At 39.3% G+C, this 26,626-nt stretch overlaps 1 protein-coding gene across 1 annotated transcript in view; it reads left to right on the top strand.

Annotated features, from left to right (window-relative positions):
* Positions 1–26,626, top strand: part of LOC149263774 (protein CASP) — a 339,103-nt gene that overhangs the window by 158,093 nt on the left and 154,384 nt on the right. The window contains exon 12 of the mRNA XM_089426687.1: positions 25,646–25,811. Within this exon, the coding sequence (XP_089282813.1) occupies positions 25,646–25,811 (166 nt within the window). The remainder of the gene's footprint in view (positions 1–25,645; positions 25,812–26,626) is intronic.

Genomic DNA, 26,626 nt, shown 5'->3' with positions numbered 1-26,626 from the left:
AAGGCTGTGGAGAGGGGAGGAAGCGAGACTGAGCGGGAGGAGAGGAAATCGATGAAGGGAGGCATGGGAAGAGTTGTAGCGGATGAGGACAAGGGTTTTAGGGCAGAACGCAAATATGGCAGCGAAAGCGCTGGCTTGGTTAAGGCTACGACGTGATGGAGGAAAGAAAGCCAACAGATTTGTAGAGAAAGTGGAGGGTAAGTAGCGATGAGGAGTGATGAAGCTGCAAAGAGCTGGGCGGAGCTATGAAAGACGCGAGGGAGGAGTTATAACTGCGTGTTTGAAGAGCAACGAAGGTAGGTTTCGAAGGTAGCTTTCTTTAGTGTGCAGGTCGATGGGCGAGCAACAAGGTAACGAAATGGATGAGTGAGGAAAATGTAGGCAGAGAGAGATGGTTGCAAGGGCTGCAAGTAGGGATTTGCAGCTCGATGGAGAGAGAGTCGATTTGCAGTGAGCAATGATGGAATAGAAGAGGGATTTCTAAACAAAAATTTTGAATTTTGTAGCAAACCCAAAAACCCAAGCGACAGATCGAAAAAACTCAGATAAATGGTAGCCAGAAAACCCCTTAAGATATTTCTAGAAATTCTTGATTAAATGTTGAATCCACTTGCTTCAGATTTAACCCTAAAACCCTCATGAAAATTTCCAGATCTAAGAATTTTGAAATCCTTATAAAATTTTCCAGATTTAAAACTCTTTAAACCCTTAGACTGCAAAATTAATTTGAATAATATTCTTGCATAATGATGTTGATGAACCCCAGAGATCTAGATATTACCCTCCAAGGCCTAGATTTGGACTCTACACAGGTTTCTTCCTCAGATCTGTAGTTGCATGACAACAAGAAACACCCAAACGATATATATACAATGATAAAAAAACTAAAACCCAGAAAAACCCAAGTCAGGAAACCAAAAATAATTTACAGATCTATGTACAAGAATGGTAGATCTATCAGATTTGAGGAGTATGAGTCCAACTCTGCTCCTAGCTCTAATAATTTAATACTCTCAATAGCCAGATCTATCAATTTCCCATATAAAAATTAAATTGTTTAAATTTTAAAGGAGGTGCTAACTCGAAACCCTTCATGCATCACCAATAAAAAATCTTATGATAAGCCAGGGATTAATTTTACTGGGCTCTTTAGAAAACACAGATCGGGAGTTGGCTGGTCCAACTGAAAACTTCCCCTAACTCCCAAGGATCTAAAAATCAAAATTTTCCTGCAAAACTCAATCCAACCATTAAAATAGAGCGAGAAAATGATAATAAAATTCAGATAAATAGAGATACCTGCTAGTACATTCAGAATCTAAATTATCGCTTAAACCCTAGCGATTAAGCAATATACCTTTACTCAAATCACTCTTCAGAAGCTATCATAAATGGCTTAAAAAAATTTATGCATGAAAATGACACATCTTACAATATTTCCATGAATAGTAACACCAACGAAAATTAACCCCAAAGTCTTTCTTTATTATTCAAAAAAAAGATTACAGAAGAGCTTCTTGCTAAGCACACGACTCAAAGGTCGGATGATCTGACTGACGAATGACTTCCTATTTTAAGATAAATCCTCCAACGGCTAGTTTGAGTGATTCTCGTCAAAGCAATCTCGACCGTTGATGAATATTAAAATTCCTTTTAATCTCATCCGTCAAAATATTTAACTATTTGGGGAAATTCGAAATTTTCAATTAAATGCATTTTAAATAATTCAAAAATTAAATTTTTGAATTAATTTCCCCAAGATTTTGACTTTGACTTAACCTCAGGGATCAAAGGCTTAGAATTGATCAAAATAATTAATTTACCTTAATCCTTGGACTTCTTAAAATTTAATTTTTAAGGACCGACAAATTTTGCCTTTGGAGAATTTAAATTTCTCTAGGACCTATAATTAATTAAATTTATGGCTTAAGATTTTAATTAATTCTTGGCCATAAAATTTAATTCATTAACCTATGAGGGGATAAATTATTTTTCCAATCCTTAAGACACTTTACATCATGTTTTTTATATTTTTTACATTTCAAGGGGAAAACCTTTTTGTAATAGACCCTCACAGACTACGCATTTTTGCAACAAAAATATAATCCAACAGACCAATCAATTTGTAATAAAATAACCTAACCAAATAGTTAGGATTATTCCCAAATCACTTTTACATAGACTTGAACTATAACACTAGGACTCGCCTAAGACCTAGTGACAAAATCCATTTCGGCTTTGGGTTAAGACTGAAGGAAAACTCTGCCGACCATCCGAGAATGGATCAGTGAGACAAAAAAACCTCCCGAAATGTAGATCGTCACCAGAAAAGTAGGTTTACCTAAGTAATTACATACATGACATGGATTTGCTAAGATTGTTTACATTATATACATGTTAAACAGGTTTACATTATAACATGATGATCAGGCTGATGATGAAAGCTGTATGCCACAGACACATCGATCAGGTGCTATCGCTTTTGCGAAAAAATGGGGTGTACTATGGGTCGTTTGCACGTAGTGGTCAACACCAACCATAAAAAACAATTTATAAAGTTTAGATGGGAAGGACATAAGTATAAGCTTTATGGTTTTAAACCAACCAAAATCCAGAGTGTCATTCCATCAAATGGTGAAAATGATCCCAAAAGGAGCTCCAACATATATGGTACAATGTCAACAGATGGAAATGATGGCTTCAAAGTTAACGTAAGAAGAACACCTTGAGATTCATGTGAAAATTCCAAATTGGAACCCTATTGCAGCAATTGATATTATTTCTCATAATTGTTAATTAATTAACAATTTATTTGCTACGATAAATATCGAAATAAATACACTGCAACCTTCACAAATAAAGTTCCGCGGAAAAATAAAACGCTGGAAGCTGAGAAATGCTATAGAACACATAAAATTAACACAATTATTTTTGGCTAGAATTCCCGGAAAACCCTTGGGAAAACCGGTGCAACAATCGAGGGTTTTATTATTATGCAGTAGTGAGAAATTCTGAGTACAATTGGATGCTGAAATCTGGCAATCCTACAGAGAAGAATAATAGCAAAAATCTAGTGAGGAATTTCCTCACCCCACAAGAAATCCCTGACACAACTTGCCTTTAGAAACTCAGCCCTCTGACCCTCTGCGTTACACTCTGCGCTGCTCTGCGCAGCCTGCTTGACGTCAAGCCTTTGACTGGTCTCTAATGAAGTCATTCTGGCCTCTGCTAGCTGGAAAGATGCTTCTCTGGTACTGCTTCCTCACCGCTGGAACTAAATACGTCTTTCCCTCTCAACAACTCGAACTTGCCTCTAGAAGTCACTGTGCTGTCCCTGCATCAGCTTCTATGTGGCTCATCTACCTCTCTGTAAATGCACTCACTGGATCTGGAATACTTACTCCCCTCACTGTCTCTGCCCCTCACACATTGCTTCGATCTCTAGCTCTCTCCGACAACTGACTATTGCTACTCTGGAAATCGATCTGGCAAGAAATCGAACTGCTAAAGTGTTTTCTCGATCATCACATTGACCTCCTCTTATAATCCTTTGTTGGAGCACCAACAAATAAGATTAAAACTTAATCAATCTGTGTGAGTTTCTAGATGATTCTCGCCTTGACTTAATTAATTAACGATATTCCCAAAGTTTAGACTTAGTGTGAGTTTCTAGATGATTATTGCATTGACTTAATTAATACTGGTTAATTAACCATATTCCCTATGTTTAAAATTAGGAAATATTTAAAAAATAGTGGAATTTCCAGAAACGATTTCTAGGTTTTGGAGATCTCATATATTCTAGCCTCTCCACAAAATTTCAAGGCTAGAACACATCCGATGCTGCAAAAACTAACACTCCCTCTTAGCGAGGAATGTGTTCTAGTGCTGCACATCTTGCGACAACACCCCGCCTCTACATCATCTCTTGTCATGCTGTTGATGTCTGGTATGCCACTATGAAGTGTCCTCTTCTGCCCTTGATTAGCAGGTTTATTTACTCCATTGCTCTAATGATTAATTGTACTAGAAGGTGAGGAGACGCATTATAACTTATACAGGATTGCAGGTGGGTCTTCATCTTTGACTTGGTCTCCCTATATGGGGTCCAAGCCCTCCATAGGGTCATAAAGACACTTGTAGGGTGAGCATTGAGAACCATGGGCCTCCACCATCACATAGCATCCATTGCTATACCATGGGCTACTTCAGCGTCAAACATTGCTTGTTTGTGCTCCAACCATATAGAGATGATGATGCAGTTGGACCACCTTGCCCAATTGGCCACACATTTGCACCCAACACTTCGCAGTTGATTCAGAGCCTAGATGAGGTTTTGTCTCATCTGAAGAGACACGAGAGGGCATGTATCATCTTTTAGCCCTCACTGATGGAGCATTGACTTGTTATTGAGCCACTAGAGACCCTTGAGACCATTGGTTGTGCCTCACAACCACTTGGGAGCACCGCATGATGTTTTGCTTGGAAATCAAGGGGCCACCCCCTTGATCATCATTTATGGAGCCTTCCTTTTCATCATGGCACTTAGAGGACTCATTTTGGCCTTCCAACGACCCTTCTTACTCCATTTTGCACTATTTTGGCCCTCTTGGGATGTATTATAATTCACTTTAGTAGCTATTTGGTGGGCTTGTCACCAGAGACATGTTATTTTCACATTAAAATATATTAGGGGCTTAATTAGGCTAAATTAGGCAAATTTGAAGTTGACGAGCCTCGTATAAATAGAAGAGGCCTCATTTGTATTGTGGATCATCACTGAGATTTTGATCCCTCTTGTAAAAAGAATTTAGACTTGTACTTGTTGGACAAAATTGGGTGTTCGGATGCATTTTGATGTAGAGAAAATTTTGCTATCTTCTCTTGGAGCTTCTCTTTGCAATGTTGATGGATGGATATATTCTCATTTTCTTGTAAGTGCCTTTTGATGCTATATTTTACTTCGTTAAATGTTTAATGTGTGGAATATCATGTCATGATCTTGAATGTGCCCTTATTTAATGCGAATTTATGAGAACACTGAGATTATTGGATATATTGCATGCATTACTCATAGATAATGATGAATGAATGTTCCTAGAGGCTTATTTTGTTCATGAATGAATGAATGAAGGAAAGAAGTTGTTGAGTTTTTACCCCAAGTGGGTTTTCCCACAATAATCATTGTGTTGATATTGTGCACTGTGATATCTGTTTTCTTACTCTTGTATGATTGATCTTTCGAAGTGTGGTTGCTTGATGAAAAGTGTTGAAGAATCTTAGGGCAAAGTATTGTGGTGTGATTCTTCGTTACTTGATAGCAATTTGTGAAGTCCTTTTACTTTTCTTTTTAGCTTATTCTTCTTCTTCTTATTAGTGCATATGTGTATACTTCATCAAACTGTTACCAAAACATAAAAACAAGAACACAAGATGTTGGCTCTCTGCCGGGGCCAAAACCTCTCTTCTCTTGAGAGGAAAACCCTTTAGTGAATTTCTCTTATTGAAGCTTCTATTGATCAATGCCAAACCCTAGACCCCTGACTAAGAGATCCTCAAAGCACAAGTCAAGTCTTTACTTCTTTCTGCAACACATACCTCGACACTTCTTCCGGCACTTTGTCTTCTAGCACTTCGTCTTCCAATTAGAGTCCTTTTACCTTAGAGAGATAGGCTCCTTCGCTAGGCTTGGGAGTCCTTGTAGGCTTGATCTCTCATCCAAACAATGAACTGTTCACTAGCTGCTGTAATGGCTCAGACATTCCCTTACTGCACCTCACATGTCACTGTTTCTAGCCCTAGAAACAATCCTTTATACTTCGGTCTCCTTCTTTCTTACTTCGCTTGATGTCCTTCTTCCATGCTGGAGTAGGAGACCTTTATGGGCCTAGTTTTAGTCCCAAACAAACAAAAATATCCAACTGTGATCTTACTGCTATTATAGCCGCAGACTGTCCTTCATTCCCTCACACGTGTGATTGTGTATACCCTAGAAACAATCCCTTACTCTTCGTTGTTCCTCCTCTTCTCTTCGCTGCCTTAGTAGCCCCTTTACCTTGGCTTCTTTCGACCTTCTTGTTCTCTTTCTCTTGCGGATTTCAAAGCACAATTGATGCGTTGTCTTTGGAGTGGACAACCTCTATAAATAGAGGATTGTCCCTCCATTTAAGCCGACTTGACTGACTGCATTTAGGCCGACTTGTCTTCTTAATTGTAGGCTGACTTTGAGGGCAGTTTGGTGGCTGACTTGTTGAGCAGACTTCAGATAGTTTCCATGGTGTTGTAGCATGCTTGAAGGAGCTTGTTGAAGGTGCCATTGCCTAGGAGTAGACTTGACTTTGCTTGGAGGTTTCCCTTTGACTTTAATATATATTTATACATAGTGTAACATGCCCTTAAGGCCTTCAATATTTTCTCTTGACTATTTGACTCACCTATAACACTTTGACATGTGCTAGACCTACTACAATGAGCAAGAAACTCATTGTCATATATTATAAAAATAATATTTCTTTTCTTGAATAAGTACAAATATCAAAAGTACATTTATGAAGACCAAGCCTAGTTACACTTCCTTCAACACTCCCTCTTAACTAGGGAGGTATTCATACAACATTACAAGGTGTTTGGCTATTATCAATCTTGAAGAATTCACATAAGAAAAATCAGATTTGCAATCTATCTGTTATAGCATCATCTTCATCGATATTGTCATAGTGCAAGGCCTTGACTAACAACTCCATCTCTTTACAAGACCATGACCTACAATGCGGGCGAGACCAATGATTTATAGACATCTTCATCATTGTCTCTCAAGGTACATACCCACCCGGGTGTTCACCGAGTATGACCTTCTAGGACTATTCTTATCTTGGGTTCCCAACCCTCAAAGAATATCAGTCCTCTTGCCTACTCTTGTCTTGGATGCCCTACACATCCTCAAAGAGTATCGAATGCCAGGGGATTACCCAATCCTCCCATTCTTTCTTTCTGAGTGATGACAGGAATGTTGTGTCTAACTTGTGTCTACATTTCCATTCATGGCCTTCATCTAGACTTACAACTGTTAGTCCTGGTCTAGTGCATGACTTATGAAATGGAAAACACAATTGTCACTCCTCTGTAATCAAGGGTGATCCATAACTTCCTCTTGATCAGGAACTTGTCAGAGCTCCCTCTTAATTGCGGACTCTTTTCTTCATCATCAGCTTTTTCTTCGTGGGTTCTTCAGCTTCTTGATCTCCTTCCTTTCTTGATGCCATAAAGTCTCTGTTCGAACTTCTTCTAGGTAGGGCACCATCCATCGATCACTTTCCTTCTTGGTTTGTCATGTCATTGCTTCGTGGAAAGTGACCATCAGGTTTTCTTGTCATCTTGGCTACTCCTTTGTCATCTTGTCCATGCTTCGGAATATTCTTCTCATGGATGCTTCGATGTACTTGCTAGGTTACATGCTTTGACCTAGTAGCCCATCATGACTTTATCCTGATATTGCTTCAACATTGCTTTTTCTTTTGTTGGATGGCTTCTTCGTCACGACATCTTTGTGGAGTAGAATCAGTTATCTGCACCTTTTATATCTCCAAGGCCTTCATAGGTGTCAAGGGTCCTTTCTTCCTTTATTAGAGTTGTCCTGCCTTCTTTCGGGAGATATCTTTCAAGGCATTTTGTCAGATAGTGATTCTTGGTGATCATGGTGTTCTTCACATGCTTGATCTCTTTCTTCATTAGCTTCTTCTCAAATAGATAGGTCAACCATCTAATGCTTCTTGTGAGGGCATTCCTTCATTGCTTGCTTTCTGGACTTGTCAGCGTTTCTTCTTGCTTCTTAGTTAGCAATCTTATGCTCCTTAATACTTATGCGAGCATTTTCTTTTGTTGACCTTCATTGCATTGTGGTACATGCCTTCGAGCATGTTCTTGGTGAAAGAGATTCTTTCATGCTTGATCATGTTATAGAACTATACCCATGACTTAATAATATACAAATGATAACATGACTTAAACTTTGATGCATACATACCTCATCTTGATTCTCCTTTGATCATCCGTTGGTGTGGCCCTTCTTGCTTCATCTTAGCTTGCCTGCATATCATTCTTTTCTTGAAACCCATGAATGGGATTCCCAATGAGACATCTGCTTTGGTCCATGAACCTTCTTTTGAAGATTCCATCATAGGATCTTAAAGATCCTTTCCTTGCAAATGTTTCCTTTCTTTTGATGATGTAGGTCTTCTAAGATTCTTATCATGATTAATTTTTCTTTCATCATGTATGAGGTCCTATACTAGGTATGCTTCTTCTACACAAATATCTTAAGCTATATCTGCCACACTCCTATATTCTAGAAGATATTTTTCTTATGCATTTTTATTCTTATCATAAATGCTACATCTACATGAGTATCTAGAACTCTATGTACACCATGTTGCTAGATTCTAAAGGATGTTTCTAGCCATGCAATTTTAATTTATTTCTACATGCTCATTTTCTACTCAAAAATTTGAAAGAAGTCTAGAGGTAAAGAGTTTGACCTAGTCATAGTAGAGATCCGGAGGATCTTCTTTCTTTTGCTTCTTTCCTCCTTCTTTCATCTCTTGAGTTATGTGAGCTTCTTCCCTCTTCCTTTTGTTGTTGTCCCTTTTAAACTTAAGACAATTCCTTTTGTAGTGTCCATATTCTTGGCATCCAAAACATTGGATCTTGGACATGTCTTTGTCGTTTGTTCTTCGTGGACCAAACTTTCCAAATTTACCCTTTCTTTTGACCATGGTAGCAAATGATTGCTCCTTTGATCCCACATCTTCTTTTGCCGTAAGTCTGGTTTCCTCTGTTCTACATAGAGACCACATTTCATTGAGAGTGGTTGCTTCCTTTTTGGCACATATGTTAGATGTGAAGTTTCCCCACTCCTCAGGTAGAGCATTGAGTACTACAGTTGTCATTTCTCTGTCAGACATGACTTCCCCAAGCTCTTGAAGTTGATCTATCATTTCAGAGATTTTCATGAAGTAGGGAGCTGTTCCTTCCTTTGTTATCTTTATCGTGTATAATTCATTCCTTAGAGATATTACTTCTTTGGTTGTGAATACCTATGTCACAAGGTTCGTCGAAATTTAACCACGAGGTTCGAATTTTGGCGAACGTTAAATTTTTTTTGACGTTCAACAAACCTCATCGAACCTCAGCCATTGACCAAGTCCATAGATCAAAACTCATAACTTCATGTCACAACTCAAGCTTGTAATTTATCCTTGCAGTTTCCAAGTTTGTGATAGCATTTTTTATGTTTATTGATGTTGATTTCTTACTATTTTATCCTATAATTCATTTTAAATTAATATATGTGTATATATATAGACAAACTTAATGGCGAACTTCATCCGAACCTCATCAAAAAATTCGAACTCAAACTGAACCTAATCATTGTCGAACCCGAACTCGAACCCAAATCATGTGACATTGGTGGGTACCGAGAATAGCTCTACTAGCTTATCATAAATTTCTTTTGATGTCTCAAACTTGGAGACATAAGGAATGAGAGAGTCTTTGATTGAGTCTATCAGAATCCTTTGAGCTCTTGTCTCATCCTTATTGTACTTGGCTAAGGCTTGAGTCTGTTCCTTAGCAGGGATAGTGATATTCCCTTTGGCATGCTCTAGGAGTTCATTCTCTTTGAGTAGTAGATCAGTCCTCTTCTTCCATGCAAGAAAGTTATTGTTAACTACCAATTTATTGCTTTCCTTGCAAAAAGACATTGATGTATATTCATAAGGGGACATGTACTTACTTGATAGATTTTGAGATGTAATGGATTTGCTTCCTCCTTGAAGGCTTGATGGTTTATCTTCCCTAGATCTTGATGTTCTTCAAGTGGAATTTGCTTGGTGATGAGGTTTGTTTGAAGACTTATAGGTCCTGCTTCAATTTGCTCTTCTTTATGGGTGCTTTTGTATAAGGCTTCTTCTTCTAGCTTTGTAGACCTTCTTGGTGAGTGATGGATTGTAGACCCTTCTTGACCTTGAAGTGATTGAGACTTCTAGGCTTGATGCTTGAATCTTGTAGATGCTTCTCCTTGATGAGTGTTCTTGAGTTTCCCTTTCCTTGATGTGTCACCTTAGCTCTGATACCAAGTTGAAGAATCTTAGGGCAAAGTAGTGTAGTGTGATTCTTCGTTACTTGATTAAAATTTGTGAAGTCTTTTTACTTTTCTTGTTAGCTTATTCTTCTTCTTCTTGTTAATGCATATGTGTGTACTTCATCAAACTGCTACGAAAACATAGAAACAAGAACACAAGATGTTGGCTCTCTACCAGGGTCAAAACCTCTCTTCTCTTGAGAGGAAAACCCTTTAGTGAATTTCTCTTATTGAAGCTTCTATTGATCAATGCCAAACCTTAGACCCCTGACTAAGAGATCCTCCAAGCACAAGTGAAGTCTTTACTTTTTTCTGCACCACATACCTTGGCACTTCTTTCGGTACTTTGTCTTCTAGCACTTCATCTTCCAATTAGATTCCTTGTACCTTAGAGAGATAGGCTCCTTTGCTAGGCTTGGGAGTCCTTGTAGGCTTGATCTCTCATCTAAACAATGAATTGTTCACTAGCTGTTGTTATGGCTCAGACATACCCTTACTGCACCTCACATGTGTGACTGTTTCTAGCCCTAGAAACAGTCCTTTATACTTCGGTCTCCTTCTTTCTTACTTCGCTTGATGTCCTTCTTCCACGCTGGAGTAGGAGGCCTTTATGGGCCTAGTTTTAGCCCCAAACAAACAGAAATATCCAACTGTGATCTTACTGCTGTTATAGCACAGACTTTCCTTCATTCCCTCGCACGTGTGACTGTGTATACCCTAGAAACAGTCCCTTACTCTTCATTGTTCCTCCTCTTCTCTTCGCTGCCCTAGTAGCCCCTTTACCTTGGCTTCCTTCGACCTTCTTGTTCTCTTTCTCTTGCGGATTTCAGAGCACAATTGATGCGTTGTCTTTGGAGTGGACAACCTCTATAAATAGAGGATTGTCCCTCCATTTAAGTCGACTTGACTGACTACATTTATGCCAACTTGTCTTCTTAATTGTAGGCTGACTTTGAGGGCAGTTTGGTGGCTGACTTGTGAGCAGACTTTGGATAGTTTCCATGGTGTTGTAATATGCTTGAATGAGCTTGTTGAAGGTGTCATTGCCTAGGAGTAGACTTGACTTTGCTTGGAGGTTTCCCTTTGACTTTAATATATATTTATACATATTACATAGTATGACATGCCCTTAAGGCCTTCAATATTTTCTCTTGACTATTTGACTCACATATAGCACTTTGACATGTGCTAGACCTACTACAATGAGCAAGAAACTCATTGTCATATATTATAAAAATAATATTTCTTTTCTTGAATAAGTACAAATATGAAAAGTACATTTATGAAGACCGAACCTAGTTAAACTTTCTTCAACAAAAAGGTGGTAATTGTTAAAAGGATTGTATATATAATCACAAGTAATTATCAGTGTTCAAAAATCAGTACATTGTTCTAGATTTTCAACATGGTATCAGAGCTTTGGTGAATGAAGAAAGCTGAAGATCACATCTTGTTGGATCAACCTCTTTCTTGTTGCAATATGTTATCTCTATGTCTAAGACCTCTGAGCAGAAGGCTCCTATATGCAAGGAGGGAAACAAATTTGATGGAGCCTCTAACTTCAAAGCATGGAAGAAGAGGATTGACCTTGTCCTAGAATAACATGAAGTATTGCAATATGTCCATGGCAAAGTACCTAAACGAGATGATGATGATGATGATGATGATGATGAATGTAAAAGCAAGGATTAGAAAGGGTGAAGTCATTTCTAAATCTGAATTAATCACTACTGCTCTCAATGGCCTACCAGATTTATGGGATTCATTTGCAATTGGCATTTGTGCTAGAAAGGATACTCCAAGCTTTGAAGAATTATGGACTTCTTACACTCGGGAGGAGTCTAGGCTTATTGCTAAAGGGAAGATCCAAAGACATGATGAAGAAGAATATCAAGGATTTGCTACAAGACCTGGAAGGAATATGATAAAAAGAAGTTTGGTTTTCAAAATAAGAATATAGGTAAAGGATCCAATCTCCAAGGAACGAAAGACTTGTCTAAATCCAATGTTATGGATGTCACAAATTTGGACATTATAAAAATAATTGTCTTGAGGCATTGAACGATAAGAAGAGGAAGGGCAATAATAATGATGAGCATCCTCATGAGAAGAAATCCAAGAATGATTCTTCAAAAGCTTTGGAATCTGATGTTAGAGACTTATATTACTAGGATTACTGTAAGTAGTCTAGGGGCAAGAGGGAGCTTAAGGGGTCCCTCACTTCAAATTAGAAGTTATGTAGAACCCTTCTTAAAACTATTTAATAGTCCCTAGAAATTTGGAATTCTTGATAAGAAAGCTCTAGGGTTTTTGGATAAAACCCTAGAATTTAGATCTAGTTCAATATTTTCGCTGAAAGATGAAACCCTAACTCTTGAAAGGAAGGAATGACATCTGAATGATGGCATGGAAAAAGTTGCAGATGGATGCAAGAAGTCTAAAGATCAAGAGGGAGCTAACTCTCCTCTCAAAAGATAAGTATTTTATATCTTTCTTGTTTGATTATTACTATTATTTTCATTTTAACTATTAGCCAGTCGCTTACTCTTTGCTTGATTGTAATTGTTCTTCCATGGCCTTCTGTTAATTTTAGATAACAATGGTATGTTCTATGCTTGTAACAATTACTTCAATGTCCTTTTATTAGCCCAATGATAAAATCCAATTTAATTTTCATTAGCAATCACATAAACCATTAATTCACATTGACAGTAACTGTAGATAGAACATAGAGAATGATATCTGGGAAGTGGTACCTAGACCCAAGGACAAGTCCATGGTCACTTCAAAATGGATGTACAAAATTAAACATGGAGTTGATGGAAGTGCAATCACATAAACCATTAATTCACATTGACAATAACTATAGATAGAACATAAACAATAAATGTAGAAGACAAGTCAAGACAAAAAAACACCAATATTTGGCTAAAGCCATGGGAAAAGCTCAAGATGGGGAAAACCCTTAATCCTTTTTATTATCAAATATCAAATGTTCAGCACAGAGAGAATGTCCAATAGAGTACAATGATGAGAGTCAAAGCAAATGTGACTTGACTTTTGCAAATTACCCTAACCAATATAAATCTTATCTTTCTGCAAATGTGAATTCCTGTAACCATACGCGAATATAGCGAATTCTTGTAATAGCAAATTCCTGCAATCATACGCAAATTCCTATAATCACACACAAATTCTTGTAATAGTATGCGAATTCCTGCAATTTGTACGAACCAATAAAGAGAAGATGTATGTTGAATGTGCCAAATGAGGTTGAGGGTCTCCTTTATTTATATGTGTTGGAGGGGGGTTTAATTTGTCTAATTGACCCCAAGTCGACCAAGATCAATTATGCTCTTGTGGGCTTGACATCAAAAACACATTTTTCCTTCATCGATTTTATTGTTTCTAGGTTCGATTTTGGTCCTCTCGAAAAGATGAATATTGTCCAATCATCATCTCAAGTCAATGAGCTGTCCAAAGTGGAATTTGGCGCTAGTTGCACATTTTAACACCTCCTGTGAGAATTGTAGGCAAATAGTAGAAGCTACAAGGCTTTGATTGGATGAAGTGGAAGAATGAAGCAAAGAAAGAGGACATTCCGAAAATCATGACTTATGTTGAGAAACTCAGTACCAGATGAGATTTGAACTCAGAGGGAGCAATTAGATCAGCTTGAAGTAGGCTTTGACTATGGTGTCTACAAGGTCTAGTAATGGAAGATTCTTCTAGTAAGAGGTAAAGGATTGTGACAAGACATTTGTTCTTGTTGTGAGGTACACTTCTATTGTCGTTGTTTTTGTACCAGGTTGATGCAAAGACTACTTTTCTCAATAATTGAAGAGGAAGAAGTGTGCATAAGAGGTATCTCAAACTTCCGAGTAGAATAGCTCATTGATAGATGGTATGCTGAAAGACACAGTGGTAGAGGGAGTGATACCTGAACTACAACAAAAGGATATGTCTTAGTCTAAGAGGGAGCGCTCAGTATGGGTATCTGGAGAGCATTTTTGATCTAGCGAAGGGAACATAATAGTTTTTGGTTGAGCCAAGATGTGTTGCTCAACTTGTGTTACCAACTTGGTACAATTGGTCATGAATAAGATGTACAACTGCAGACTTAGTTTGGGCAGAGAGTGTTGAAACAAAAAGGAATTTATTGCTTCAGTATAATTTTATGGGATAAGAATGAAGCAATCATCTGTTGCACTCCGTATTGTAGAGGTGAATATTGTAGCTGGATTGACAAGTTGTATGATTTATGAGGCTATTTGCTGGATCATTTTTGGTTTCACTTCATTCAAGACATGGTGCTAAATGGAGCTGTGAAACTCCAGTACATCTCCATTGATGAGTAGATAACCGATAAGCTGACGAAACCTCTTTTTAGAGAGAAGTTTGTGTACTTCTTGGACAAGCTTGGCCTTGTGAAAGATGCCTCCTTGTTTGAGAGGTAGTGATGATTTCATCATGAATATGGTTTCTCCCTATGGCATGTACTTTGACTGGAATTAGGGATGGTATCCTTGTGTCAAGTACATAGACCGGAATTAGGGAGAAGGATTTGAAAGATTAGATAGCATCATGGACTAACAATCTCCCTGTGTCATGTACTTTGACCTAATTAGGGAGGTTATCCCTGTGTTAAGTACATAGGCTTGATTAGGAAGAATGGCCTATGGATTGGAATTCTTCTTGTCACATTGTATAGTGACCTGATTAGGGCTGTTGTCCTTGTGTCACTTTGACCTGAATTAGGAAAAATGGTTCGATAGACAAACATTTTCTTATGTCATTGTATAGTGACCTGATTAGCATTGTAGTCCTTGTGTTGCTTTGACCTGTATAGGAAAATGGTTTGGTAGAGGACAGCCATTCTCTCTGTGTCATTGTATTTTGACCTGATTAGGGATGTTGTCCCTATGTCACTTTGACTTGAATTAGGAAGAATGGTCCTAGAGGCTGTAGCCTCCCACAGCATCATGCTCTGATCTCTTTCTAGAGAGAGCTTGCTCATATTTTATGAGTCCTATGGTGTTTCATCTGGACTATATCTATAGTTGTTCGATGGTGAAACTTGATTATGTTGATCTCAGTGATTATGTTATTGATGATGATGCTTATTTTAATCTTGATCTTTCCTTAGAGAATTTGTAAACTTGATATTATCTTGATGGTCATTATGAATACCTCCCTAGATAAGAGGGATTGTTGAATTTTGCAGCTATGGTTGGTCTTCATATTAATATATTGATGTAAAGTATGATTTTCATGAGAAAATCAAATTTTTATATTTATCAAAAGAACAAAATTTAAATTTTTTAAATTATTTGTTTTGGCAGCACAAGTGTTCAAGTCGGCTCTCTCTCCTTCAAGTCGGCTCACCTATTGTTGGCACCCATTTGACTCACATTATCTCTATATATTGATGAATATTCGTCCTCCATTCCAAGCATTCGATCTAAGCATCATAAATAATATCTCTTGATCCTACGAAGCATGAAGAGGAGAAATTACAAAGATTAAACTATACTAAATCTCTCTGTGACATCTCTCTTGAAGACCAAATCTTTCTAAGGTTCATCTTTGTATTAAAAGGGTTGTAATCACGGTGGTTTGTATCCTAGTTTGAAGGTCAAAGTATGAGGTACTTCTGTTGGAGGAAGACGATATATATCAGTTGAAGAAAGTCAAATTATCTCTGTTGCAAGGAACCAAATCTCTGTGATTTTTCTCAGTTAAAAGAGGACTGAAACTCTGTGAAAAGGGCCTAGCTTCTGTAGCTGATCTTTGTGATAAAAGGTTTGCATCTCTTGTGGAAGGAGGAGCTGAAACTCTTTGTTCTCTTATGATTGTCATCTGATTTAGAGAGCTGACTTGAACACTCGATGGTTGCACTTTTTGGTTAGTTTGGCCATAGCTTTGACTTTGTTATCTCTCGTTGAATTGGTTCTCTAAGGAAAGAAGTTGCTGGGTTTTTACCCCAAGTGGGTTTTCCCAATGTAATCATTGTGTTGATATTGTGTACTTTGATCTCTGCTTTCTTTTGTATGATTGATTTGTATAGTTGCTTGATGAAAAGGTGGTAATTGCTAAAAGAATTGTATATATTATATATAATCACAAGTAATTATCAGTGTTCATAAATCACTTCATTGTTCTAGATTTTCAACAAATCTATGGAGCATGTGAAAACTGATGATGATTATCTTGTTCACTCCTATCTTTTAGACTGTAGATGATGCTCCAAATCAGAAGATTGTTCCATATTCAGTGTTCTTTCCGAGAATAAGATGCGTCTTCAAGAATGACACAACTCCCGTGCTTTGCTTGATCAATAAGCAACCTACCAAGTGATGATTGGAGTGTGGTTTCTATCTTGATCAAAAGATTATGAGGATGTTAAAATTATACTCCAAACCCAAACTTGCTTGTCCTCAAGGAAAGGCTAAGCTAGGCACTAAACATGATCGAGGTGGATATTGGTGGCTACTCGCCAATCCCACTTGGACCCCCACCATTGCTCCTTTCAGTTTCCTTAATTGTAGCACAATTTACAATTTTTAGCAGTTTTTCGGGTCCTAAACTTCCGGAGCCGTTTTGAGGCCCTAAACGACATTTTTTTGGAAATCTATCGCCAGCGGTTTTTTGTCTAAAATCGTCTTTTCCGTTGCAGTCCTCGGAGAGATCTTTTTGTCTTTTCTATCGTAGTCCTCGAGAGATCTTTCCAACGGGTTATCATGCACGTCAAACGGAGATAATATGACCAAGTCACGACCTCGGGAAGTTGGCTGTCCAACTCACCCCAACGGGGCCCATAAACTCTTGGTGTTACATCTCCTCCGGTTAGGGTTTTGGTTGTTTAGGGTTTGCTCTTATTGTTCAATAATAAAAAGGCCCTTGAGCCTCATTGTAAGGCAGTTCCAAGGCATGTAGCCGCTACATCTCTTCTCAGAGATAAGCTACCATCGCCTCAGCTGGTTTATTTCCATTTCTGTTTGTAACCATATTTCAATATTTTACATTAATGAAATGAAGTATTATTTCCGCTGCATCTCTGTGTTTATGGTTATCTTTGTAATTTGTTGCGTTCCTGTTTAAATCTAGATCAGTGGTATCAGAGCGGTCTGCTTTTTTTCTCTGTTTTTCTTTGCATATCCCCAACGAGGTCGGGATATAAGGAGTTGGGGCTTGAATTGGTCGAACCTTTGCAAGATCAGCCTCGCAAATCCTGATGGCCTCCCATGGCAGATGAAAAGAAAGACGAGGGGGCAGGAGATCCTATCAAAATCTTGCTCGAAGAAGCCCTTGAGCGACAAAGGAACGCGATGATGGACAACTTTGCCCAGATCCTTCAGCGGCTACCCAGGGGCGACGCATCGACTTCCAACAGCTACTCTGGAAACGCCACACCGTTTAAGGTACAAGTTAATTTTGAAATCCCCATATTCGAGGGTCAGATAGACGCAGATGCCGTCGATAAATGGTTAAATTTGCTAGAGGGTTATTTTTCTGTTCATGATTTTTCCAATCGGGAAAAGATTATTTTCACTCTTCTCAAAGCAGGCCCCACGTCAAGGACTGGTGGGAAACCTTCTGTGAGCAGAAGGATGAAAGTACAGGCTCACTATTTTCAGCCGCACCCACTTGGAATTCATTCCAGGATGCCACCAAGGAGTAGTACTACCCTGTCGGAAGCTATGAGGATCAATACATAAAGTGGACCACGTTGCTGTAGGGAAGGGACCAAGACGTGCTGGAGTTTACCAACATTTTCCATACCCTTGGCACAAAGTTGGGTATCAAGGATTCAGAGCAGCATTTGGTACTTAAATACCGCGGCTGCCTGCACAGGTACATCCAGAAAGAAATAGAGTTCGTGAACATCTCTTCGCTCGGCACGACATACCGATATGTCGTCAAGGTCGAGCAAAAGTTTAAACAGAAGAAGCGAGACTTTGGATCTGCGAATCTAAAGCAAGGAAAAGGTGCCCCCAAACCGCAAAACAAAGGACAAAGCCAAGGTGGGGCGGCCCAAGACAACCCGCCAAAGCTGCAAGCAAAGAACAACACTGCGAAGCTGAAAAAGACACTGGAAAGTGGTGTGAGTTCCATAAGAGCTCCACTCACAACACAAGTGAGTGTCAGGCCAAGCAGTCACTGGTGGCCGAGCTAAAGGTTTCAGAATCAGATGCATGTTCCGACTCTGAGTCAGAACCTGACAAGGGGAATGAAAAAGGGAAGCAGATTATCGATGTGGAGCCCAACGCCACCGTTGCCACCACGAAGATCCAAAAGGAGGAACCCGAAGATCCAGAGGAGGAGGAGCGTCTCTTCCACTCCCAGATGTGGGTAAAGGGCTCCCCGCTACAGTTCATTGTCGACAGCGGGAGCCAAAAGAACCTCATTTCGGCAGAGGTCGTGAAGCGGCTGGGCTTACCGACCACAACACATCCACAACCGTACACCATCGGGTGGCTTCAACAAGGATGAGATCTTTGCGTGAGCCAGTGGTGTCGCCTTCCATACAACATCAAGCCCTTCACGGATGAGGTATTGTGTGATATTGCTCCCCTTGAAGTTTGTGATGTATTATTAGGACAACCATACTTGTGGAAGCGACATGCTGTGTATGAATCAAGGCCCCGTGCTGTTATTGTTACTTTGGGAAATAAGTTGTACAGGATACCAGAGGTAGCACCGCCTACTGCCATCTCTTTGGTTACTGCAAAACAATGCAGTAAGCTCATTTCCAAAACCGGGAAATTTGTTTTCTTGATGATATGCCCTCAAGGAAAGAAGAAGATAGTGGCCATGACCTCCAGACAGGGCCCCTCCGCACGACAACTACAGATGGACAAGGTCGTGGAGGAGTATGAGGACATCTTCACCTCCCCTGCAAGGGTTCCTCTGCACTGTCAGGTCAAGCACTCCATCGATTTGACCCCATGTGCGCCGCTACCCAATGGACCAATCTATTGGTGCTCTGTTCTGGAGAACGATGAAATCAAGAGGCAGATTCAGGAGCTACTGCAGAAAGGTCACATCCGTCTAAGTTCATTGCTTTGTGGGAGCCTGATCGTGTTGGTATAGAAGAAGGATGGGACTTGGAGACTCTGTATTGACTATCGGGCGTTGAACAAGATCATTGTCAGTAATAGGTACCCAATCCCACGGATTGATGACCTCCTAGACCAGCTGAAGGGGGCAAAATATTTCAGCAAGATCGATTTGAAGTCAGGATATCACCAGGTACCAATCGAACCCTCTGATGTGTGGAAGACTGCCTTCAAAGCCAAGGAGGGCCTTTTGGAATGGTTGGTTATGCCTTTCGGATTGACAAATGCTCCTGCAACCTTCATGAGGCTAATGGATGATATCTTGCGGCCATTCATCGACTCATTTGTAGTAGTATACTTGGATGACATCCTGATCTTTAGCCAGAGTTGGGAAGAGCACCTCCACCACATCCAACAGGTTCTCCAAACACTGCGGCAACACAAGTTATGTGCCAATTTGGAGGAATGCACTTTTGGCATGACCCAGGTTCAGTATCTGGGATACATTATTGATGAACAGGGGGTGCATGTGGATCGAGCCAAGATCCAAGTCATTCGGGATTGGCCATCTCCAACCACTCTGACAGAGCTCCACAATTTTCTAGGTCTTGCCAACTTCTACCGCAGGTTTGTGTTGGGATTTTCTCATATCACTTGGCCCTTGAGTCAAGTCACCAAGGGAGGAGCGAAAGCAAAATTCTTTTGGTCTGAATCTCAATAGAAGGCATTCATAGAGTTGAAAGATCGCCTTTGCTCGGCACCAGTGCTCACATTACTAGACTTACAACAACCATTTGAGGTCGAGACAGATGCCCCTGACTATGCTATTGGGGCAGTCCTTACTCAACACGGGCATCCAATGGCATATCACAGTGAGACAATTTCAGACATAGTTCGGAACTATCCGACTTATGAAAAAGAGATGTATTCCATTGTGCAGGCCTGCCGACAATGGAAGCATTACATTTTGGGGAAGGAAAGGGTCATCCACATAGACCATCGATCCCTGCAGTTCATACAGACCCAAGGGAAATCGCAGAATGATCACCATCAAAAGTGGTCCACATACCTGCAACAGTTCCATTTGAATATCAAGTATAAGAAGGGCAACACCAATAATGTTGCAGATTGCCTTAGTCGACCACCGATCATGGCGTTAACCACCGTGCTCAACTCTTGTGGGCACGAGACTTCTGATTGGCCACTTCTTTACAAAAGCGACCCAAAATTCAGCCACACATACTAGACACTCTTGGAGAGTTAGCATGTTCCAGAATTTGACCTCCAGGATGCCCTGTTATGCCACCTGGATCGCCTTTGTGTTCCTTCAAGCGAGCATGCCAAGATGATTTGGGAAGCACACTACAGTCGTGCTATTGGGCATTTCGGGGTCGAGAAAATGGTGGCAATACTACAAAAGTATTTCTATTGGCCGAATCTTCGACAAGATGTCGGGAAGTACATTAGATCATGCACTGCCTATGCCATTGCCAAACTGACCATCAAAAAGCAAGGCCTTTATACCCCGCTGTCTACCTCTAGTCGACCTTGGGAATCCATCTCCATGGATTACTTGTCAGGCCTCCCTTTCACTAAGCATGGAAACGACTGTGTTTTTGTGGTCGTCGACAGGTTCTCGATGATGGCCATTATGGCGGCTTGGAAGAAGAATATCACAGCCGAAGCCACTCCTAAACTCTTCTTTGAATGAGTGTGGGTACACTTTGGGAACCCACAGTCTATCATCTTAGATCGGGACAGCAGGTTCCTCAGTTCATTTTGGTCCAGTCTCTGGTTGATGCTGGACACCAAACTCACTAAGTCCACAACCTTCCATCCTCAAACTGATGGCCAGACAGAGGTTGTCAACAGGACGATCGTACACATTTTGCGCATGTACAACTCAAAGCATCCACACACATGGGACGAGAGCCTCCCCTATGTTCAGCACAGCTACAACCAGGCTGTCCACAGCTCGACTTGCCACAACCCTTTTCAGGGGGGCTTGGGATTCCAGCCACTATGTCCCATTGATGTGGCCATGCCATTTGCAACTACTCACGCAGACTCGACTAATGCCCAGTCCAAAATAGATAAGGCAAATAGCTTCATTGAGCACATCCAACATATTCGCCAGCAGGTCCATGACATTCTAAAATCAAATGCCAAGTACAAGCAATGACATGATCAACATCGGGTGCCACACAAGTTTCAGGTGGGCGACAAAGTTTGGTTGCATTTGCAAAAGGAACGCCTTACCGGAGCCTATCGGAAACTCAGACCACTCCGATATGGTCCTTACACCATTACCAAGGTTGTGGGAGACAATGCATTTGAGCTCAACATTCCCCCATTCCTTGGCCTGCACCCAGTGTTCAATGTGGACCGCCTTTGGCCATACTTAACCCCATTACTAGACACATCTGACATTGCAAAACAACTCACACCCAGAGAGTTAAATCCAGATTGCATGGAACAAGCTGCAACTGATCGGATCATGGACACACAGATCAAGCACACTCGCCAGCAGAATATCCAATTGTATCGAGTTGTTAAAGCAGGCCAACTCCTTCACTAGTGCAAGTGGCTCACCAGGGACCAAGTTCAGAAGAAGTTTCCTCATCTCATGGAGGAACTCAACGCAATGGGGACCGTTGCTTCCTAAGGGGGAAGGAATGATCCAAGTGGATATTGGTGGCCACCTGCCAATTCCACTTGGACCCCCACCATTGCTTCTTTCAGTTTTTTAGTTTCCTTAATTGTAGCACAGTTTACTATTTTTAGCAATTTTTCAGGTCCTAAACGCCGTTTTGGGGCCCTAAACGACCTTTTTTTGGAATTCATCTACAGCCAGCAATTTTCTATCTAAAATGTCTTTTTCGTCATAGTCCTCGGAGGGATCTTTCCAACGGGTTATCGTGCGCGTCAAATGGAGATAATATGACCAAGTCACGACCCCGAGAAGTTGGCTGTCCAACTCACCCCAACAGGGCCCATAAACTCTTGGTGTTACATCTCCTCAGGTTAGGGTTTTGGTTATTTAGGGTTTGCTCTTATTGTTCAATAATAAAAATGCCCTTGAGCCTCATTGTAAGGCAGTTTAGAGGCATGTAGCCGCCACATCTCTTCTCAGAGATAAGCTACCATTGCCCTAGCTGGTTTATTTCCATTTCTGTTTGTGATTTATTTCAATATTTTACATTAATGAAAGGAAGTATTATTTCCGCTGCATCTCTGTGTTTATGGTTATCTTTGTAATTTGTTGTGTTCATGTTTAAATCCAGATCAAAACATGTGTTGACTTTACTTGTTGTTTGGACCTACTCAAGGCACAAGAGCAGTGCCATATATGTTTATTTCAACCATGTATCAAATTAAAGAAATCATAATTTATATCTTATCTCTTACCCAATCCAATAGAAGTGCCAAAATTGTTAATTTGGCAGCTTAGTGACAAATTCCAACCATGGGACGAGATTCTTCTTTTCAAGAGGACCAATTTTTATTATTGAAGCGCTCAATTTGGACAAGGGAAAGTATATTTTTGAATTGTAAGCCCACATGTGCATATTTGATCAGGTTGGCCCTAAAGCAAATTGGACACCCTTGGAAGGCTATAAATACGAGTGACCTTAACCTCATTTGGACAATCATCTTGGATCATTCTTCTATTTTTTCTCTTTCTTGTTTTTGGGTCACATAGGTTTGAGGCAGGTCTATGGAGGAATTGGTTCACGTGAAGGTGAAATTACAGGGTCTGACGCTCACATAATTGTTTTTAGGGTTTTGGGTCTCAACGGCAAGTATGTCATGGCGAAATTTCGACTGAAGCCTTTCAACCCCATGCATGACACATCTTCTTTGTGATTGGAACCTAAAGGTTGAATTTTTAGTTGACCGAAGTTTTCGCCCGTTGACCGCAATGTTTGACAATTGACCACAAACAGTGACAATTCATCACAGGCTTTTGAATTAGGGTTTTTAGCATGAGCATTGTTGGGTTCATTTCATGGATGTTGTTTAGTTGATTTCGCTGGATAGGTTTATGATTGAAGATATGGATCATTGTACTCCCTTTTGCTGAATCATTCAATGACAATCAAAACATGTGTTGACTTTACTTGTTGTTTAGATCTCTTCAAGGCACAAGAGCAGTGCCGTATATGTTTATTTCAACCATGTATCAAATTAAAGAAATCATAATTTATATCTTATCTCTTACCCAATCCAATAGAAGTGCCAAAATTGTTAATTTGGCAGCTTAGTGACAAATTCCAACCATGGGACGAGATTCTTCTTTTCAAGAGGACCAATTTTTATTATTGAAGCGCTCAATTTGGACAAGGGAAAGTATATTTTTGAATTGTAAGCCCACATGTGCATATTTGATCAGGTTGGCCCTAAAGCAAATTGGACACCCTTGGAAGGCTATAAATACGAGTGACCTTAACCTCATTTGGACAATCATCTTGGATCATTCTTCTATTTTTTCTCTTTCTTGTTTTTGGCTCACACAGGTTTGAGGCAGGTCTATGGAGGAATTGGTTCACGTGAAGGTGAAATTACAGGGTCTGACACTCACATCATTGTTTTTAGGGTTTTGGGTCTCAACGGCAAGTATGTCATGGCGAAATTTCGACTGAAGCCTTTCAACCCCATGCATGACACATCTTCTTTGTGATTGGAACCTAAAGGTTGAATTTTTAGTTGACCGAAGTTTTCGCCCATTGACCGCAATGTTTGACAATTGACCACAAACAGTGACAATTCATCACAGGCTTTTGAATTAGGGTTTTTAGCATGAGCATTGTTGGGTTCATTTCATGGATGTTGTTTAGTTGATTTCGCTGGATAGGTTTATGATTGAAGATATGGATCATTGTACTCCCTTTTGCTGAATCATTCAATGACAATCTAATAAGAAGAATTTGAAAGGGTTTCCCTGTAGTGGGTTTTGCCTTGGTCTTTGACCAATCTTGGTGTCTCTATGTGTGAGTGCTTTTCTTCTATTGTTCCTTTATGTTCTGCTGCATTATTGATGATGATGTTGTTCTTTCTATATAATTGCATATGTTGCTGAATAATGTTGTAAATCTGAATAATGACATGATCCTATGGGTGAATTTAATATGCAAATGTTGAAATGCAATCATCAAAGCAAAGACCAAAATATAGCCCTAAGAAAAATTAACAAAATAAAGTACACAGCAGTGCCATTTTCAGAAATTTACCTCATGCTAAACTGGGCACAAAGATAGCCTCTATTTTAAAACTATATGCACATATTCCTCACCAAATCAGCACTGTCTTCAGCCATTAATAGCAGAATTATCTTCAAAAAACACCAGCACTGTTTCCTTTAAACAATGTCTAGCTTTAATTAACAAGACAGTGCCCCCTGTTGAATAAAGTTAGCTCACAACAACCTGATATGTTCATCTCATGCAAGCACTGATTTGGGGTACTTACGGGGCACTTTTTTCCATCTTATCTCCACAAATGCTCAATTCAGACTCTCATTCACTAATTTGGTACAAAGGTGATGCTCAACTGACCTTATATTCATGCAAAAAAGAGTGCATTTGCTTCTAAATATAGCAGCACACTCTTGGAGGAAGCTAGATTTGATATTATGCAAGCACATAATTATATTGGCAACTGAATTGGTTGCTGTCAATCAATACTGCAGATGGTTCTTTGATCTGAACTGACTGTTCTTTGAAGAATTTTGCAGGAGATGTAAGACCTTGAGCCCTGAAATATACATTTAAACATGCCTTATTTGACTATTAGCTATGCCCTTGATTGTTCTCCAAGAAAACTGAAAGATATCTTTCATACACTTGTTACAAGTAATCCTGAGTCCTGACCTGCACTATCTGCCTTGCTGAAATCTGGTCACCTTAAGATGGTCACCTTAATATATTCTGACTGATAGAGTAAATGGACAAGAGTTTGGAGACAACTGCTTTTTATGGACAAGCTGTCTGTAACCACAAATGCTCCCTTTTTCCTTATTCTGCCTGGTTGATGTATCTATTTTATATGTTAACTGATTAAGATTTCTGAGTATTGAGAAGAACAAGATTGGAGAGATATGTGACTGTGTTGGATAGGAATAATCTCCATCCATTAAGGGTGCTCGACCAAAAGAAGATTATCATTTGTTAGATGAAACCTCTTGTTTAGAGCTCTTGGGCAAGTGGGCTATACTTCCAATTTCCAAGTATGTGCTTACTTGCAATTTGTGACATAGGTTAGACTATATGAACATGGTTGAAGTAGCGCTTTTCTGTGATCCTCTTAGAGAAACATTTCCTGAACATGAATTGGCACTGGAGATGCATGGACTGTATTAAAATTAATAATATTTATTGCAGCAGCCACTGCTATTGATGTTTTGTTGATGAAATATAATTTACACAATCTTGCAATTTTGCATGCGCAGAGAAGACCTGGATTCAAGCAACACCCTTGAGGCTTCTTTAAGTGCAAAGGAGAAGTTCATTTCAGAGCTGCATACAGAACTTCATAAATTGGAAACAGCATTGTCAAATGAGCGAGAACAACACTTACTTGAGATTAAGAAGCTGAATACTCTTCTAATTGAAAAGGTTTTTCTTTCAGTTTTGTCATCTTTTGTTCATCATTCAATAGTTTAATGTTAATAGTATAGGTTAATATTGCTATGTTTTGTTTGGCCCACTAAAACCCATATTGCCACAAGTACGCTGGCAGTCTTTTTAAATGGGTTGAATTTGTGTTCATGTCATTACTTATTTTCCTCATTATCTAAGTACAGTTGTGAATGGATTCTGATTAGGCATGCCATTTTAGTGTAGTCTGATTTATTTAGATCCTTCTAAATTATTTGTTGACCTAGGTTGGACAATATTTTTGTCCCTTTTTATCTTATGTCAATCTAAGCAAATTTGGAATTCTAAATTATATATCTGATAGAATAGATTATTCTAATGATCGTATCTTGTAACATTATATATTAGGAAAAATGCATAAAACAGCTGCAGAAAGTTTACACCAGCAAAATGAGAGAAAGCATATGAATACTTTAGCATTATTTTTTGAAATAAGCTTTTCTGTGAGTACATGAAAAAGGATAACTCTGTACTCCACTTAATCAGTGGATAATCCAAAAATCTAAACTAGTCTAAACTCTAAAGTTATAAAACATTTCAACATGTAATTTTTGACTTAAATAATGAAGATGTACTAGTTACGACCATTACACATATTCTTATTCTCCTACCTTAATGTTATAGTAGAAATTTCACCAAGCTTATCTACAAAATGCGCAAATTCATCTAGACCAAGAAGCTTTGTAAATGAGGTCTAAAAGTACATTTTACTTTATCACATTAAAGTGATTTTATATTTTTAAAGTGACTTTAAGGCAAAAAGTACTTGGTAC

This window comes from Pinus tabuliformis, chromosome 6 (genome assembly GCF_031772625.1).
Source record: "Pinus tabuliformis cultivar Carrire ecotype Pingquan chromosome 6, CPIR1, whole genome shotgun sequence".
NCBI classification, from domain to species: domain Eukaryota; kingdom Viridiplantae; phylum Streptophyta; class Pinopsida; order Pinales; family Pinaceae; genus Pinus; species Pinus tabuliformis.
Note: the sequence above shows the minus strand (reverse complement) of the source record. Positions and strands in the feature narration are given on the sequence as shown.